The sequence below is a fragment of the Anser cygnoides genome, chromosome 6, assembly GCF_040182565.1.
Source record: "Anser cygnoides isolate HZ-2024a breed goose chromosome 6, Taihu_goose_T2T_genome, whole genome shotgun sequence".
In the NCBI taxonomy this organism is placed as follows: Eukaryota; Metazoa; Chordata; class Aves; order Anseriformes; family Anatidae; genus Anser; species Anser cygnoides.
The window spans coordinates 32079290-32096125 of NC_089878.1; the positions used below are offsets into that span (position 1 = coordinate 32079290).

At 67.3% G+C, this 16836-nt stretch overlaps 1 protein-coding gene across 2 annotated transcripts; it reads left to right on the forward strand.

The window, feature by feature from the left end:
• The first annotated feature begins 544 nt into the window (after positions 1-544).
• WNT6 (Wnt family member 6) lies at positions 545-12787 on the forward strand. 2 transcript variants are annotated; one of them, XM_048079677.2, is made up of 4 exons: positions 545-1067; positions 8811-9031; positions 11527-11828; positions 12043-12787. In XM_048079677.2, the coding sequence occupies exons 1-4, from the start codon at positions 745-747 to the stop codon at positions 12502-12504; spliced, it is 1308 nt and encodes a 435-aa protein (XP_047935634.2). In that variant the 5' UTR covers positions 545-744; the 3' UTR covers positions 12505-12787. The 2 variants fall into 2 exon arrangements, with proteins under 2 accessions (XP_047935634.2, XP_047935635.1); XM_048079678.2 differs by having other exon boundaries at positions 832-1067; positions 8816-9031.
• The last annotated feature ends 4049 nt before the right edge of the window (positions 12788-16836 follow it).

Sequence of the window (16836 nt, forward strand, 5' to 3'; positions counted from 1 at the left end):
TGCTGCCAGACGCCCTGCTTCCCCCGGGGAACCATTCCCAGGGCAGCTCAGGAGGGGTGAAAATTGGGGTGGCAGCCTATGGGCACCCTTTCCTCCTGTCCTGAGCTGCCTGGCCCCTCCACCTCCCCAGCCCCTCAGCTCCCTGCTGCCCCTGGCAGGTCCCGCTGCCTGGTGTGACCCGTGCTGGGGGCTGTCCCCCTCCCGGCCCAGCTGCAGCCGAGATGAGATCACCCCAACCAGGCCGGCCCTCCCCGCACTCCTCTCCTGCTCCTTCCCCGCTCTGCTCGCCCCTGGGGCTTGCTCCTCACCCACCTGCCGTCCCCCTGCCCAGCCGCTGCCTTCGAGGAGGGGGGTTGCCGAGGGATGCTTGGGGGTGTCCCTCCTCCAGCGTGCCCCGGTGGGACAGCCTGATGCGGTGCCAGGGAGCGGGGCAGAGCCCCCTGAGGACACCAAGCAGAGGGCGGGGCGGGGATGCCAGGCTCGGCCACGGGACCCCCCCCCGGGGCCGGGCAGGTGGGCAGGTGACGGGGGGGGGGCACCGTGAGGCAGGGCCGTGCCGAGCACGGCGGTGGGAACGGGCAAGCCGTGGGCACCGCCCGGTGCCCGGAGGACGCCCGGAGCCGTGCCCGTGCCCGCGCCGTGCCCGTGGCTGCGCGCAGGGCGCCGCGCTTGGCATCCCGGAGTCCCCCCCGCCCGGCCCGCCCTGTCCGTCCCCCCGGGCTCCGGTTTCCCTGTCGGAGGCAGATGCTTTCGCAGCCCTGTCCCTCCTCCTCCTTCTGCGGAGCAGCCTCCGCGCCGCGCTCCAGCCGCCCGGAGGTGCCTGCCCAGCCCAGCCCGGCCCGGCCCGGCACGGCCCGGCCCCGCCGGCCCCGGGCTGGCGGAGGGAGGCAGCGGGCACCCAGCCGCGGGGCCCCGGCCAGCCCCGCCGCCCTCCTCGGGGGGGCTCGGAGGGGGCTCGGCTCTCCTAGCTGCCCCCCAGCCCCTGGCAGGATGTTGCCCCCCTCCCGGACCCAGCTGGGGCTCTTCTTCATCCTCCTCTGCCCCGCCAACATCATCGGGCTCTGGTGGTGAGTAAGGGCATCCCGGGGGCGGGCGCGACGCGGGCACCGGGGTCCCGAGCCCTTTAGGGGGGGGTCCAGGCTTGGGGACCGAGCCCCTGCGCCCCTGACACCCCGACGGTGGGGACCGGGGCTCGCCGGGGGGGGGGGCAGAGCCAGCCCGGGGGTGCGCGCCGGGTGGGTTCGGGCTCCCCCGGGGCACCCAAGCGCGCTGGAGACTGGTGGGGGGCAGAGGGCTGAGGGGGGGCCCTTGGGGTACGGGGAACCCCGATCCCGCGGAAAGAGCCGCAGCCTCCCCACCGCCCTACAAGCCCGCCGCCCGGCGGGGCTGTGTGCTTGTGGGGCGGGGAGGGGGAGCGGGGGCCTCCAGACCCCTCCAATAAGTCAACTTTAATTAAAAGCCCGAGGGTCCCCACGGCGTCCCCTCCCGAGCGGTGCCCTGGCCGCGGCGGGGACAAAACCCCTGTTTGTAATGGTGCCTTCATCAAAGGCAGGGACAGTGCTCTGCAGGATCCCGGAGGGGGTGGGGGATTCATTACAGGCGCAGAGCTGGGACCCAGCCTTGGAAAGCCCAGGTATCTGTCGAAACATGAACTATTTAAATCTATTAAGAATTTCACCCAGCCTGTCTTTATCCGGTTTTAAGTGCTTAGATTCCAGCTCCCCGGCGTGCCGTCCGGGCTATCATTCATTATCTGAGGCTATTCGTCTCCACATTGTCACACTCTTTTGACCCCTAAAATAAAGCTCTCCGTAAGCCTTTCCCCTCCCGTTCCCCCGCCCGCCCGGCAGTGATTTATTCCGCGGCTCCATCCCCTTCTCCAGCCCCGGCTGCGGGGACGCGGGGCGAAAGGGGGGCCTGGGCGGCTACAAATCGTGCCCTCGCCGTCGGTGCGGCACCGGCCAGGTTCGTGGGGAAGGGGTTAACGTGGCTCTGAGCGGGGTCGCCCTGCCGGGCTTAGGGTGTGTGCCGGGGGTCCCTCGCTCCCCGCCGCTCGCCTCCGGACATCTGCGCCATCCCGGGGCACGGTCCCTCCCGCTGGCTGAGAGCTGCGTTCTTTTCCCTTGGCTAATTCTCAGCCCGCTGCTTTGCGCACGCAAAGGCTGTCCCTTCGGCCGTCCCTGCTGTCCCTGCCCCGGCCCCACCGACACCCACCCGGCGCTCCCCTCGTCCCCAAGCTCGCGTCCCGAACCCCAGCTGTGGGACGGCGGTGGCACCAGCCCACGGACGGAGCGGCTGGGGGGAAGAAGGAGCTCGCTTTGCCCTCAGTTTCGGGGCGGGTGGATGGGGCCAGCACGGGCAGGGCTCTCCGAGCCACGTCTCCCCCCAAGCACGGGTCCCGCTGGTGCTGCGACTGTGCCCTGCGTGTGCTGGCAGCGCCAGCTTGGGGAGATTAGAAGGATTTGGCAGAGGAGGGCAAGGGGTCAAACTTGTTTTTTCTTCCCTTAAAAAAGAAAGAGAAAAGGAGCCTTTAATTTAAGAATAATAAGGCAGCTGCAAGCAGCGTGGCCGAATGCACCGGGCAGCGCAGGGGGGTCACCGGTGCGCATGGGGCTTTGCCCAGGGTGAGCGAGCCCGGGGGAGGCGAAACCCACCAAAGGGATGTGCCGGGCTTCCCAGGACGGGGCAGGTGGCTGATTCACGAGACGCTTCCCCCCGGGCAGAGCTCGGGTCTCCTGCCCTGCTGAGATCATCCGGCACGTCCAGGGAGCTCTTCTCATGTGGGGGAGAGCCCCGGCGCTGCCGGCCCTGGCAGCAGGCTCTGGGCAGGCACCTTCCCACGCACCTGCTGCCGTGACCCGGCCACCTCCCAGGCGGGGGCTGCGTCCTGGTGCAGCTGTGCCCGGGCTCCTGGAGCACCCAGGGCACGGCGGCAGTGGTAGAGCCCTCCCTTGCTGTCCCTGTCACCGATGCACGGGGTTCTCGGTGGCGTGCCTTTGTGTTTCTCCGTCTGTGCATGCTCGCCTGGCTACAAGGTGCTGCAGGGGCACCCGTGGGTGCTTATCCAAGGGACACGTTTCCCCGGGCAGGGAAGGAAGGGCTTCACCCACCCCTCTGCCTGGCCCACCTGCGGGCGCAGTGGAGGGGGGTGCAGGGGCCGCCCGTTGGAGGTGCTTTTTCCCATTCTGGTGACAAATAACGTGTGAGAGCGGCATGGCGGGGCGGCTTGTGGGTCCATCTGCTCTGACGGACAGGTGCTGGTTCGGTGCGATGTCAGAGGAGGAACTTTATGTGTTCCTGATGGCTTCATAGCCTGAGAAAGAGCGCCTTCGCTGCAGCGGGGTGTCCCCAGACGGGTCACTGGGGATCCAGTCACCCTCATCCTCCACCCCCTGAGCCCCTGTGTTGGAGTCGAGGCAGAGGGACAGAGGGATGGACACGTACCTTCCTGTGGCAGAAGGGAGTGCCGATGGGGAAGATGGGCTGCTCACGTGCTGCAGGTCCCTCGGCTTGCACCAGACTGCAGGGAGCCAGCTCCCTTTGCTCACACCACCCCTGTAAAATCTGTTTCTTCCTCCTCCCTCCATTTTTTCATGATTGCCACCCAGCTCCTTGTGCAGCGATTCCTCCCTGAACAGGACAGCTGGGGATGATTTGGGGCTCCCAGAACAGCAGGGACATAGGCAAACCTGGTGTCTTGGGAGCCCCAAGCATGTTCGGGGCAGGATTTGGGCTGAGATGGTTTGTGGCCGTGTCCCTTGGTCTGCTCAGGCATTGCATCGTATCTGGCTGTCCCTTGCCACTCACACTGACGTGTGCCCCCACGCTCACCCTCTGCCCCATGTGCCACCCTGCTCCCGTGCTTGCTGGTGTAGTCCCAAAGCTCCCACTGCCCCGCGGCCCCCCAGCCCAGCCAGGCTGCGCTTACCGGAACGGGGGCACCTTGGGGATGGGGTGAGCAGAGTAAGGAGACGGAAGAACCAACCTCAAGGTCAGAGAAAGGAGGAAAATCATCCCCAGCACCTGCAACGACATAGACCGACCCTCCCTGCCCCTGCGCCCATCCCCACCCAGCCGGCAGGTCTCAGCGTGGCTCCTCCAGACGGGGAGGACCCACCCCCTAGCACCCATGGGCTCCCCTTGCCGCACCCCGGCTCCCAGTTCCACTCCCCCCAAAGCCACCCCAGCTCGGCTCTCACCCACCACCGGCCTCCCCTTTTTCCTCCGCTGCCCCGGCCGGCACCCACAGCCCCACGAAGCACGGCCGAGCCTGTAAGGGCAGGCTGCTGGCTGGCATGCCCTTGGCTGAGCCGTGAGTCACCCGCCGTCCCGCTGACCCACACCCGCCACCCCACAGCCCCCAGGGTGCCCACGGGCTGTCCCGGGCATGCCCCGGCCCCGGCTGCCCTGGCACGGGCAGCACCATGCAGGCAGCAGAGCGCTGCCCGAGGGGGGGGGAGCCCTGCCCCGTGGCACCCTCTGGGGCAGCCACGCTGGGTCTTCCAAAAGGAAAACGTTTCAGCCTAGCATGAAAATGCTCAGCCTAGCATGGCCCTGCAGCCAGCAGGTCCCCGCCGTGCGAAAGCTTCCTTCCTTGGGGCAGCTTTCCATCGATTTGCATCCTGTCCCTGCCCCTGACGCCCCGAGGAGAGCAGGGAAGGGGTGCCGCAGCTCTGCCCGGCCCATGGGATTTCCAGCTCCCGTGATGCCCCCGGCACTGCTCAGCAGCCAAGCCCTGGCTGTGCCCCCCAGGCTGGTGACTTGCTGCTTACTCACCCCGCCGTGCTCCTCCTGCTGGGCTTTCAGCACCCCTCCAAACCCTCCCGGGTCAGTAACCCAGCTCCAGGCACCCACGCACATCCCCAGGGGAGGAGCCGGGCGCTCGCAGGGCATCTGCGTGGGGAAGAAGGGAAGGTGGGCCGGGGAAAATCCATGTCCCCCCCTCACCCTGTTCGCACAGCTTGGGAGGAGATGGGCATGGGGTGAAGGTTCGGCTCCTAGCTGAGATTTCCTTGCAGGATTGCCCCTGAGTGTGAGCTGGGGGTTGGTGGTTGTGGCTTGTGAGGTGATGGAGCAACGGGGTGGTGGGGATGGGGTCTGCAGGGTTACCCGTCCCCCCAGGATTTGCTGGCAGCTCAGACCTACAGGGCTCACATCCTGCAGATCTTGCCTCTCCAAACAAGTGGAGAAACACCTCTGGGCTCAGGGGGGTGGCTGGGCACCCTGGGCTGCTGTGTCCTCCCAGCTGAAGGCATCCAGAGGCAGGGATGGAGACCCGGCTGCGAGGTGAGCCGTGCCTTCGCTACCCCACAGCAGGGCCCCCCACTTTTCCAAGCAAGCTGCAGGAAATCACGTCATCCTGCACGCTGAAACCCAGGGCATGGCCAGCAACCTCTGCTAGGACACGTCCCAGCCTTGGAGCACATCTCTGCGACCCTGCTCCCAACAGCTCGCAGCCCGCGCCGGCACGTGGGCAGGGGGGCAGCAGGCTGCTGGGCTGGGAATGTGAGCTTTAGGGGAAGGATGGGGATCAGGGAAGCCGAGCACATCGCTGGGGTGCATCCGAATTTCTCCGAAGCAAGGAGCTGAGGCACTTGTGTGAGGGCAGCCTCCAGCCGGGGGATTTAACACAACCCAGGAGCGGGCGGCTCTAACACCCGCACCCTCCTCCAGGGCTGCCTCTCCCTCCCGCACAGCCCATCTCATTCGGGTCTGCTTTCCTGGCCCGTCCAGGCAAAGTGCACGTGCAGGCTGACCACCCTCTTCCTCACCAACTCCGCCAGCCCCCCCCATCGCCTCCCTGCGAGCTGGGACCCTTGTGCTCCGTCCCCTGGCCGGGAGAAGCCCTGCCCCATGCCACCTGGGGAGCCCGGGGGTGCCGGGGCTCTGTGCCAGGCTCCTTTTGGTTGGGAACTGGAGTGGAGGCTCAGTGACCCCGAGCTGAGCCAGAAAAGCTGGGCGTTATGTCTTAGGGGCCCCCGGCTCTGTTGTGCTGGAGCACACGTGCAGAGCACGGGGCTTGCACCAGAAGCTGCGGCTCTGCCTCCCGGCGCAGCGCTGGACGTGGGCTTCAGGAGCCGACGGTGTGGCAGCAGCAGGGTGGCGGGGGCGCGGATTCGTAGGGCAGGTCCGGGTCCTCTTCAGTGCCTCAGTTTCCCCTTTTCACAGCGGGGGCAGACCCCATTTCGGGAGGCTGCCACCCCCCCGGGCACCGTCTCGGCGGTGGGCGCAGGGATGCTGCGGAGAGGCTGCAGGGCTGGGGTGCCCTGGGCGGGCTGGGGGGGCCACGCTGGCGACCCAGCTCCATCACCAGGGCAGGGGGAGGAGTGCCCGGCGGCAGAGGTGGGGCACCTTAATTGTAGATGCGGGAGGCCTTGGAGCAGGACAAGCTCAGGCAGATCTGGGCCCCGCGCCGGAGCCCTTGCCAAAGCAGTAGCAGTTTGGCAGCATTTTTCTTGCCCTTGTCTCCCCCCCACCCCCCCCCAACCTCCCCCCCCCCCAATCCTACAAAGCAAAAACAGCTCTCGGGCTCCCGGCAGCCTCCCCTCGCGCGAAAGCAGAGCCCAGCGGAAATTAATATCGCGCGGGGCTTAGGCAGCCCACCCCACAGCCGGGCCGGGGTGGGGACCCCCGCGGTGCCGCCAGCCCCCAGCCCTCCGGGGCCGAGCTCTCCCCGTCCTGCCGGCCCGTCTGATCCGGGGTGAGCCGCAGTTCAGCATTTGATCTGAGGGCCCGAGGGCTCGCGCATCGTTTTTATAAGAAGTACAAAGAGTCCTCTCTTAATGAAAGTCCCGGCCCGGCTCCCCTGCTTCCCCACCCTGCCCCATCAGGCAGCCAAGTGGCCCTGGCCCTGTCGCAGCCCGGCACGGAGGCGGCGATGCCCATGAGGACAGCGTGGTATGGGATATGGGGCAGGCTGGTAGCGTCCCACGTGCCTCAGTTTCCCAGTCCTCTGGGGTGTTGGGGACACTTGGGGCTGTTTCTGGCATCAGGGAGGGTTTCGGGTCCCCCGGTGCTTCCCCAGCTGCGCACCCCTTTGCAGCGTGCCGTGCCAGCACGGGGATGCTGGGCTGTGGGGGACAAACGAAGCTGCGTGCTCCCCAGCAGTGCTTTCCTCAGTCCCCTGCGGGAGGCCACCTTTCCAGGCTCTGCAGCTCTTTAATCCTTCAAACCCCCAGCCAAAGCATCAGGGCTCCTTTTCCAAGCCGAGAGGACACATCCTCCCAAACCCTGCCTCCCTCGCAGACGAGTCCAGCAGGGATGTTCCCGGCCCGGCCCCATCCCTGCTCATCCCAGAGGGAGCTTGGGGCGAGCAGCGAGGGACGGGTTAGCCTGGTCCAGGCTTGGCAGCCTGACGTGGAGCAGGGGGAGCCTGGGAAGGGCTTTGACCCGAAAAGCAGGGGCTAGGAGGGGGGCTCACGGCTCCCGCAGCCTGGCGTCCGCAGCCCGGTGTCCTGAGCACAGCCCCCCCAGCTGAGCGAGAGGGAGAGAAAAAAGGAAACCCAGAGCGTACTTACACACAGAGATTTATCTTGTGATTTTCGAGCCCCTGGGGCTTGGCCAGACTATAAAGGCCTGTCTGGGTTTGGAAGCGGCGCTGCAGCTGGTGCTCGGCAGCGAGCGGGGCCGCGAGCAGCACAGGCGGCCCTGGTCTGCACCCAAAAATGTGGCCGGGGAACCTCTGCTCCAGGAGGGGACAGCGGCTGCGGCAGGGCTGGCACACGGGTCCCTCGGGGCCGGGGATGGGACCTTGCTGGCCCTGCTGGCCCAGCCCAGCATCCCTGGTGCAGTACTGGGAGGCTGGATGAGAGGCTGCTGGCACGCAGCTCGCAGCATCCCTGGGGCAAAGCGGCTCCAGTTTGCACAAGACCCCCCCAAAATCCTTGCTTGTAGCCTCGGAGCAGTTGCACTCTTCCCTTGCAGCCCTGGCGCATCCCGAACGGCGGGGGGCACGCCGAGTGCGGCAAAACACGAGGCCAGAGCACGAGGCCGTGCTTGGGGCACGCTGAATTCGGGCAGCCCGGGGCCACGCGCCGGCTGAAGGCACCTCGGCGCTGTAGGACGGGCGGCGTGGGCAGGAGGCTGGCGGCACGCGGCGTGCCTGCCCTCTGCCCGCGGCACCGCCGCGCCAGCGCCCGCCCCGGCACCGGGCAAAAGGCGTGGGGGAAGTACAGGAGTTTCTGTAGCCAGAGGCGTGCCGTCGTGCTCAGGCTTTGCCTCGCAGCCCGGAGAGGCAGCACCTCTCTCCAGCTGTGCTGGCGAGGAGCTGGCTCTGGCAGAGCCCCAGCCGGGACTTGCCCTCCCGCACCGGGATCGTCAGGGCTGATGCCGCGCGCATCCCTCCCTCGCCTGCCCGCGGCCCCGTTCCCCGGGGTGGGTGCCCGGGAAGGGGAGGTGAGCGTGGGAGCTGGGGAGGGAGCCTGGCCTGCAGCGCGTGGGCTTTATCTCCAGCAAGGTCTCTGGGCTCATATCCCATGGGGTAAAGCAGAGAGAAAACCCTGAGTTGGGGAGGTGATGCCCGTGGGGTGCCAGGAGCAGCAGCCGCCCTCATTCATGCTGAGGAGCCAGGGCTGTGCCAGGTCAGTGCCAGAGCCAAGGAGCAGGCGCTGAGCAGCACAGCATCTCTGCCACCTCCACAGGGGACACCGCCATCACCCCCAGGGATGTCCCCGAGTGCCTCGGGGTGTGCGGGACGCGGCTGGCACTGCCCCGTGGCCCCGCTCCGTCCCCGGGAGCGGGTCTGGCCGTGCCCCGCGCCCGGTCCCCCCGCTCGGGTGCTGGTTTTGCTCTGCTCGCTGTCCCTCCTGCAGGGCAGTGGGGAGCCCCCTGGTCATGGACCCCAACAGCATCTGCCGCAAGACGAAGCGGCTGGCGGGGAAGCAGGCGGAGCTGTGCCAGCTGGAGCCGGAGATCGTGCAGGAGGTGGCCAAGGGCACCAAGCTGGGCGTGCGGGAGTGCCAGTACCAGTTCCGCTTCCGCCGCTGGAACTGCACCAGCCACAGCAAGTACTTCGGCAAGATCCTGCAGCAGGGTAAGGCCGCCTCTTCCCCTGCCTCGCTGCTCCCCAAAAAGCACACCGTGCACAGATGTGTGTGTGTGTGTGTGTGTGCACGTGTGTGTGCGCGCGCGCGCGCACAGAGGGGCTTGCTCGGTGCTCCTCCTGAGGTTTTACTGCCGGGACATGTCTCCCCGTGTTGTAATGAAGCAATTAGCGATGCTCCCAGACAGCGCAGGGCTTCACACAGCCCAAGAATGCACCCTCGTCTGGCAGTGATTTACTGCTCCCCCAGGACCCCGCTGCGTGCAGGGGGGAAGGGGCCTGGTGGGGAGGTGGCCCTGGGGAGCTGCCCCTTGTCCCACGGGTGCCCAGAGCCTGCAGATCCCTCGCCCTGCCCTTGGAGCAGGGTGGGCACCCTGACATCCCCCTTGCATGCACTTCCCATGCCCGAGGGCTTGGGGGGCAGGAGGTGGAGGGGGATGCTAGAAGGTCCTCGCTGTCAGGACACTTCCACGGGCACTGCACTGTGGTGCTGCCCCCGCTCCCACACCAGTCCCTGTGAAGGTCCTGGCGCAAGCCCCGGTCTCCTTGGCCACTGCGTCTCCCTGGCATGCACCAGAAGAGAGCAGGTATGCCCTTCGGTCAGGGTGGCGGTGCCCCGAGGACAGCATTTTGCTATTTTCCTCCTCTTCTCCTCCTCCCTGGAGGGACTGGCAAGGGCAGGGCACCTTGGGCACCCCACAGCTGCGGGCGACAGCCGGGAGCAAAGCCGTGCCCCCAGGGAGACACGGCTCCCCAGGAAACCCTCCCCACAGCACCTTCAATCCACGGCGGGGCGGCTGGAGGCTGAACTGCCTGCTGCAGGGGGCAGCCGGGGCCGGAGGCGATGCAGCCGCATCAGGCTCCTCTCTCCCAGCGAGGATGCTGCGGTGAGCCCTGGTTCCCCAGAGCCCCGCCGGTGTGGGCACAGCCGTGTCCCCGTCCCTCCCCGTGTGTGCGAGGTGCAGCGTGTCAGGGCGTGCTGGCGTGGGGCAGCCGCGTGTCTGCGGGAGCTGGCAGGGGAGCCGCATCCCCACCCTGGGTGGCACGGGAGCCCTGCCGGCCGCAGGCTGCCCCCCGAGGGCACCGACTGCCCGTGAGGCAGCAGGCAGGGTCCTGGTGGTCCAGGAGCAGGAGGGACAGGGTAGGGGACACCTGCCCCCCCCCGGGTGGCATGGCTGGAAAGGGATCAGTGTGCCCAGTTCCCTTTCCTCCTGCAGACCCCCCCCGGGTTCAGAGTGCACTTCAAGGGATGGGGAAACAGCCCTTCTGCAGAGCTGCTGCCCTGTCCCCCCCTCCTCAGCCTGTCCTCACCATCGCACGGCCCCAGGCCAGCAGTGTCCCACCAGCTGGAGGCAAAGTGGCAGTGGCTGGGGACCTGCAGGGCCAGGGGACAACCTGAGAGCTCCTGAGGATGAGGGTGAACATGTCCATGTGCTCTCACACACACGCAGATGTGGGCTCAGCACCCCATGTGTTGCACATGCGTGTGTTGCACGTGCATGGGTCAGGATTTGTGTGGGGCACGGCAGAGCAGCGGGGCTGGGGCTGCTCTGGGCAGGATGAAGCCCCTAAAACCTGCCACAGGGCTGAGGGAAGGGGATGCCCGGCCTCTCTGGCATCAGGAGTGACCATCCCAGTGACCATCCTGGGGTCCAGCCGCGAGCATCTCCCCCAGCCCCCTCTGTCCTTCCCTACATGGGCTGCAGACGCCCCCCGTCTCCCCTGCCCACCCCCACGCAGGCCGTGCCACCCCCTGTGCCCCGGTCACTCCCTGGGTGTCACCACCCCGGGCCACCCCTGCCCTGGCACCCAGGGGCCTGCCTGGCACAGGGGGGGGTGCGGGAGCCCCCCTGAGCAGGGCGCCGCGCCCCCGCTGCCAGAATCCCCCGCTGGCTGCGGCTGCGAGCGGCAGGTCCGGGCAGGGGAAGGATGCTTGGAATTTGTGTCCCGGAGCAGAGAGAGACAGGAGCAAATACTAATAATAAATAATCCTGCAGGGTGGAGGCTGCGCCGGTGCGGGGGGGGGGGGGGGGGCAGGCATCGCCCCGTGGCAAAGTGGGTACGGCGGGGAGAGCAGGCAGGACAGCTTCCTCGCTGCCACCCGGCACGGTGCGTGTGGCACCCGCGGTGTCCCTTGTGGCACTGCTCTGCTCCCTGGGTGCCACCGGGGAGGGCATTTTGCTATCCGGGGGGGGACGTTGCAGGGTGCTGAGAGGATGCTGTTGGTACAACCTGGCCACCCGAGCCTCCCTGCCTGCAGCCAGCACCAGCTCCCTGAGCTCCCCCCCTTTACAGGGGGCAGCAGGGGTAGGTATGAGTTTCGGTTTCCCACCGGCAGCCCCTAGGACCTACTTTGGGACGGGCGCATCACCAAGCAGAGGGGAAGGGGAGATCCGAGCCCCCACGGGTGCAGGCGAGGGGGTGCTCTGCTTGCAGAGCCTTAGCCGGAGCTGACCCCGCGTCCCGGCCCTGCTGTTCCCCCGCAGATATCCGAGAGACAGCCTTCGTGTACGCCATCACGGCGGCCGGCGTCAGCCATGCCATCACGCAGGCCTGCAGCATGGGCGAGCTGCTGCAGTGCGGCTGCGAGCTGACCCGCAGCCGGGCCCCCCCCTCGCCCACGGCGGGGCCGGGCACCGAGGGCACGGCCTGGGAGTGGGGGGGCTGCGGGGACGACGTGCAGTTTGGCTACGAGAAGTCCCAGCAGTTCATGGACGCCAAGAGCAAGAAAGGGAAAAACGACATCCGCGCCCTCATCGACCTACACAACAACGAAGCCGGGCGCTTGGTAAGGGTCCCTGCGCTCCCTGCGGGTGGGATGCAGCACCACCCCGAACCCCCTGGGTGAAACAGACCCCAACACACTTCAGAAGCCATTCGGAGGTGCTTTGGGAGCCCCTTATCCCCCCGGGACCAGGGCAGGGCGGATAGGCTGGGGATGCCGGGCAGGGGTGCGGGTGCCGGGAGGGGACCGGGGTCTCAGCGCCGCCGTCTCTCCGCAGGCGGTGCGCAGCTACATGAGGACAGAGTGCAAATGCCACGGGCTGTCGGGCTCCTGCACCCTGCGGACCTGCTGGCGGAAGATGCCCCATTTCCGCGAGGTGGGGGACCGCCTGCTGGAGCGCTTCAACGGCGCCTTCAAGGTGATGGGGGGCAACGACGGGAAGACCCTCATCCCGGTGGGGGACAACATCAAGCCCCCCGACAAGCAGGACCTCATCTACTCGGCCGACTCGCCCGACTTCTGCTCGGCCAACCGCAAGACGGGCTCGCTGGGCACGCGGGGCCGCGTCTGCAACAGCACGGCCATGGACACGAGCGGCTGCGACCTGCTGTGCTGCGGCCGCGGGCACCGCGACGAGACCGTGGTGCTGGAGGAGAACTGCCTCTGCCGCTTCCACTGGTGCTGCGTGGTGCAGTGCCGCAAGTGCTCCGTCCGCCAGGAGCTCAGCCTCTGTGTCTGACGGCCTCCGCCGCCCCGCTGCCACCCCGCCGGTCCCCATCGGGTGAGGACACTTCGGGGGCCACCCCCCCGGGATCGTGCCGCGGGCGTGCTGCGGCCCTGGGACACGGAGAGGTGACCCGGGGGGTCCCGGAGAGCAGGCTGGGCTGGTGGATGGGGAGCCCAGCTCTGCAGGCGGGATGTTCCCGCTGCCTGGGGATACTGCGGGGCTGCCCGGCATCCCCACGGCCCCTCGGGGGGGCTGCGGGTGCAGAGCTTCCACTAATAAAGCTATTTAAAACCCGTGTGCTCCAGCGCTTCCTGGGGAGGGCTGGGAAGCGCTGACTGCCATCCCACGAAGGGGAGCTGTCCCATCCTGGCCGTGTGTCCAGAGCAGCCTGATCCCCTCCAGCCCGTGCTCAGCCACACAGCTCATTTTCCATCCTCTCCCTGCTTTTCTCCACGGTGGCAGTCTCAGGAGACGAGCGTGGATGAGGTCGAGCGCTCTCCTGGCCCAGGCTGGGCGATGCCACACCGTGCCCGGCACCACCGTACCCAAGGCATTTGTGAACCGCAGCCCCCAGTCCCCCCACTCACCTCTCCCCAGGAGGTACTGCCAGCCACCCCGATGCCACGGTGACAGGCTGGCACTTTCTCAAAGGCATCCCCTATTCTTTTCTCTCCACCTCCAGCCACCTCCGCCGCAGTCCCCACCGCGGGGGCCTGGCACGGCGAAGCCTCGTGCGGCGCTGGCACCGTGGGGTTGGTGGCATGCGAGGCATTCTCTTGGCATGCCGTGGGCCACGTGCAGCCTCACCTGGCCGGCACGGCGCCAGGCAGGGCTCGGTAATACGATCAGCCCGTACCCTCCTGGGCAAACACGGAGCGAGGAGCAGCAGCGAGAGCGCTGCCAGGCAGGGCAGGAGCGGAGCTCGTGGCGTGGGCACGCTGCAAGGCGAAGGGGGCTGCGGTGCCCACCAGTGCTGAAAAAAACCCACCACGGGTCCCTCCTCGCTGAGCCCTGGCAGCGAGGAGGAAGCAGGGTGCTGGCGAAGCATTAACGTGGCCTGGTGAGCGCTGGGGCGGGAGCCTCTAAATCTGTCAGCTGCAGCTTTAGAGCTGGAAATTCCCTCCTGGCCCGGGGAGAGGGGAGGCACATGGGGCGCCCGGGAACTCCCGGCCATGCGCGTAGGAGCACATCGGTGCGTGTGAGCGGGGCTGGGAGGGTGCGTGCCAAGGCGCCTGTGCGTGCAGGCAGCTCCGTGTGTGTGTGCACGCTCAGGTAACACGCTCGTGCATGTTCACCGCTCTACGCGGGCATTTGATCTCGCGTGCACGCCCCTCACTGCGTGTGCAAGCCCCTCGTGTGTGCAAACAGGTTTGCCCGTGTGTCTTCACGCACGTCTACTAACGTGGGACAAATTGTGTGCTTGGCGGTGACCGTGTCCCCTGAGCGTCTGTGTGCAGGTGTGTTTGTTTGTCTTACTTGCTCTGCTCTGCCCCTGCAGCATCCCAGGCTGCGGGCAGTTGTACCGAGGGATGCTGAATCTCCCCGTGAAATGTCGGAGCGCAGGGGCTGTGCCTGGGGCTGGGGGCAATGTTTCCTGCTCCATCCCAGCCACGGCCTTCAGTCAGCTCCTTCTCTGGGCCCTGCCCCAGTTTCCCCACCCTGGGCTGCTGCTGGCTGCATGTGGAAGGCTGGGTCACGGATAAAGCCTGGGCAAGGCAGGTAGCGCTGCGAGGAGGGGATCTGACCCGTGGCCTCTGTGCCGTTGCCAAAGTTACAGCTCCTGGAGGCTGGAAACCACAAAAGCCAAAAACGCGGAGGAAAAGAAGCTGGAAAATGGGGCGAGGGCAGGGGCAAGGGCTTCTGCCACTCGGAGAGAGACACACGGCCGCCGATTGTGGGGTGACTCCTCGGCACCCCCAGGACATCTCCAAGCACCCTGCCCGGCTGGAGGGGGGACGGCAGCTGGGGGCGTGCTGACCCCTGCCACCGCTCCCACTGGCAGAGATGGACCCATGCCCTGGGACCCCCTCACTTCCCCCGCCCCCCCCCCCGCCCCCCCCAGATTCCTAGAAGCCCCCTATCTCTCCAGACCCTTCGGACCCCCTTGGGGACACCCCCCAGACCCCCAGAGCCCCCCCGGGAGCCCGCAGCATCCCCTCTGTCGCCGCGGCAACGCGGGATGCGGGACGGGGCCGCTCTGCGCGGCGCCCCGAGGCCGCCAGGGGGAGCCGGGACCGGCCCGGGGGTGTCCCGGGGGGGCTTGGGGGAGGGCATGGGGGGGCGTTGGGGGGCGTACGAGGGTGTCCACGGGGGGTACGTACACGTGTGTGCGGCCGTGCGTGTGCGCGGGGGCGATCTGTGCCACGGTGCACGGAGAGATGCCGGGGGGGCGTGCAGCCCAGATCCCAGGGCTGGGCAGTTTCAGTTGCAGGACTTACCGAGGGAAAAAGGGAAGTTTATAAAATGTGGGTTAAAAAAAAAAACAAACCTCCAAAGTCTGTAATGTGAATGGCTTCGTTTTTATTTTATTTTATTTTATTTTCAATGGGAAGGGCACAACTTTCCCCTCAATTGCTCGAGTTGAAAACAGCCGGACAGATTAATTCAATCAAACTTGGGGAAAATAAAACATCCCTCTGGACTGAGACCAAAAATAGAATGTTTTTTTGCCAAAAAAAGAAGCTTTTTAGGAAAGTCTGGAGCAATGCAGATAGGCCCGCGAGGGGGAGGCTGAGAAACCCGGAGAGCGGCTGGGCCGAGGGAAAACTCGGAGGGCAGCACCCGAAACCACCTGAAACCTCCGGCAAGTAGTGGCCAGGGCTCCTGCTGTGCCAGCCCTGCCCTCCCGGGAGCCCCCTTGTTCTCCCGCGCCCTGCTCCAGGCTTTGCTTTTCCCCAGGGAGCTGCCCTGCTCTGTCCCTGCTCTCTCCGGACATGGGGACCGATGTCACCCGTGGGGCCCCACCCGTGCCGAGCCGCCCACCACATCCCGGTGCCCCGTGTCCTCACCCCGGGTGGGGACCAGCACCTTCCACCCACCCCCGGGGCCGCTCATCCTGCCCTGCAGGGCAGAGGCACCCGGAGCACTGATGTCCTTGGCCAGTCCCCGTCCGGTCGCCTCCCTGCCACCCCAGCGCCCGGCGTGGCCCCAGGCTGGGCGCTGGCCCACCAGCCCCCGTGGGGACTCTGGTGACACCCACAGGATGGCACCCCAAATCCCCCCATCCTTGCACCTTGCGGGGGAAGGCAGGAGACACCTGCCAGGTGGGAGCGAGGGAACCTGAAGGATGCGGGTCCGATGCTGCCGAGCACCTCCAGCTGCCTCCATCCCCTGCTGCCGGGAGGAGGAGTGGAGGAGCTCTGCCCCGGCACAAGGATGCTCCCGGGGATGGCCGCATCCTGCTCCTCCGCCCCGACGCGAGGGGCAGCGTGGCCGAGGCAGGGTGCCGGGGCTGGCACGCCCCCGCCACCCCGTGTGCCCCGCCAGCTCCCCAGCCCGGGGCAGCCAGGAAGACAGGCCGGGCCGGCCGGGTGGCCGGGCGGTGCGCTCCTGAGTCACGGCGAGCAGACTCGGGCAGGTCGCCGGCCGCGTGCCAGCGGGAGGGCAGCGGTGCTGGGGGCTCCGCTGCTGCCGGTGAGTAACAACGCCGCAAAGGCAGGGGCGCCCCCACCCCGCCCCGAGCCCTGACTCATTCACGGCCATGGCTCCGGTCCCGTGGGTGCCGCCGGGCAGGGGCAACGAGGAGATGGTGAATGCTGAGCCGTGTGGGCTCCTTCCTCTCCATCCTCCTCCTCCCAGCGGGATGGCGGGGTCCATTGCACGGTGCGAGGCAGCAGCCGTGCCCTCCTGTCCGTGCTGGTGGCAGCAGGCTGGGTGTCAGTCCCGCTGCTGCTCCATCCCTGCCCGTCCTCCAGCTGCCCCGTGCTCCTGGTGCTTCTCCTGGTGCTTCTCCTGCACCCCTCCCTGCGCTCGCAGAGCTGCCCCATCCTCCCACGCCACTAAGAGGTTGCCCTCGGACATCCCAGAGCCCCAGCGAGGTAACCCACCGCTCCAAAGAGTGCCTACAAGAACCACCATGTGGTTCTCCTGGGCGCATGGCTTGGCGTTTCCTATCCCAAGGCAGGAGGGGCTGAAGAGTTTCCAGAGAAGCTGTGGGTGCCCCATCCCTGGAGGTGTTCAAGGCCAGGCTGGACGGGGCTTTGGGCAGCCTGGTCTGGTGGGAGGTGTCCCTGCCCACGGCAGGGGGTTGGAATGAGGTGATCGTAAAGGTCCCTCCTGGTGGAGATGGCAACGCAGGGGCCAGGGGCGCAGGGCCCCTGCTTGGGGTGCCCGGGGGGACGAGTC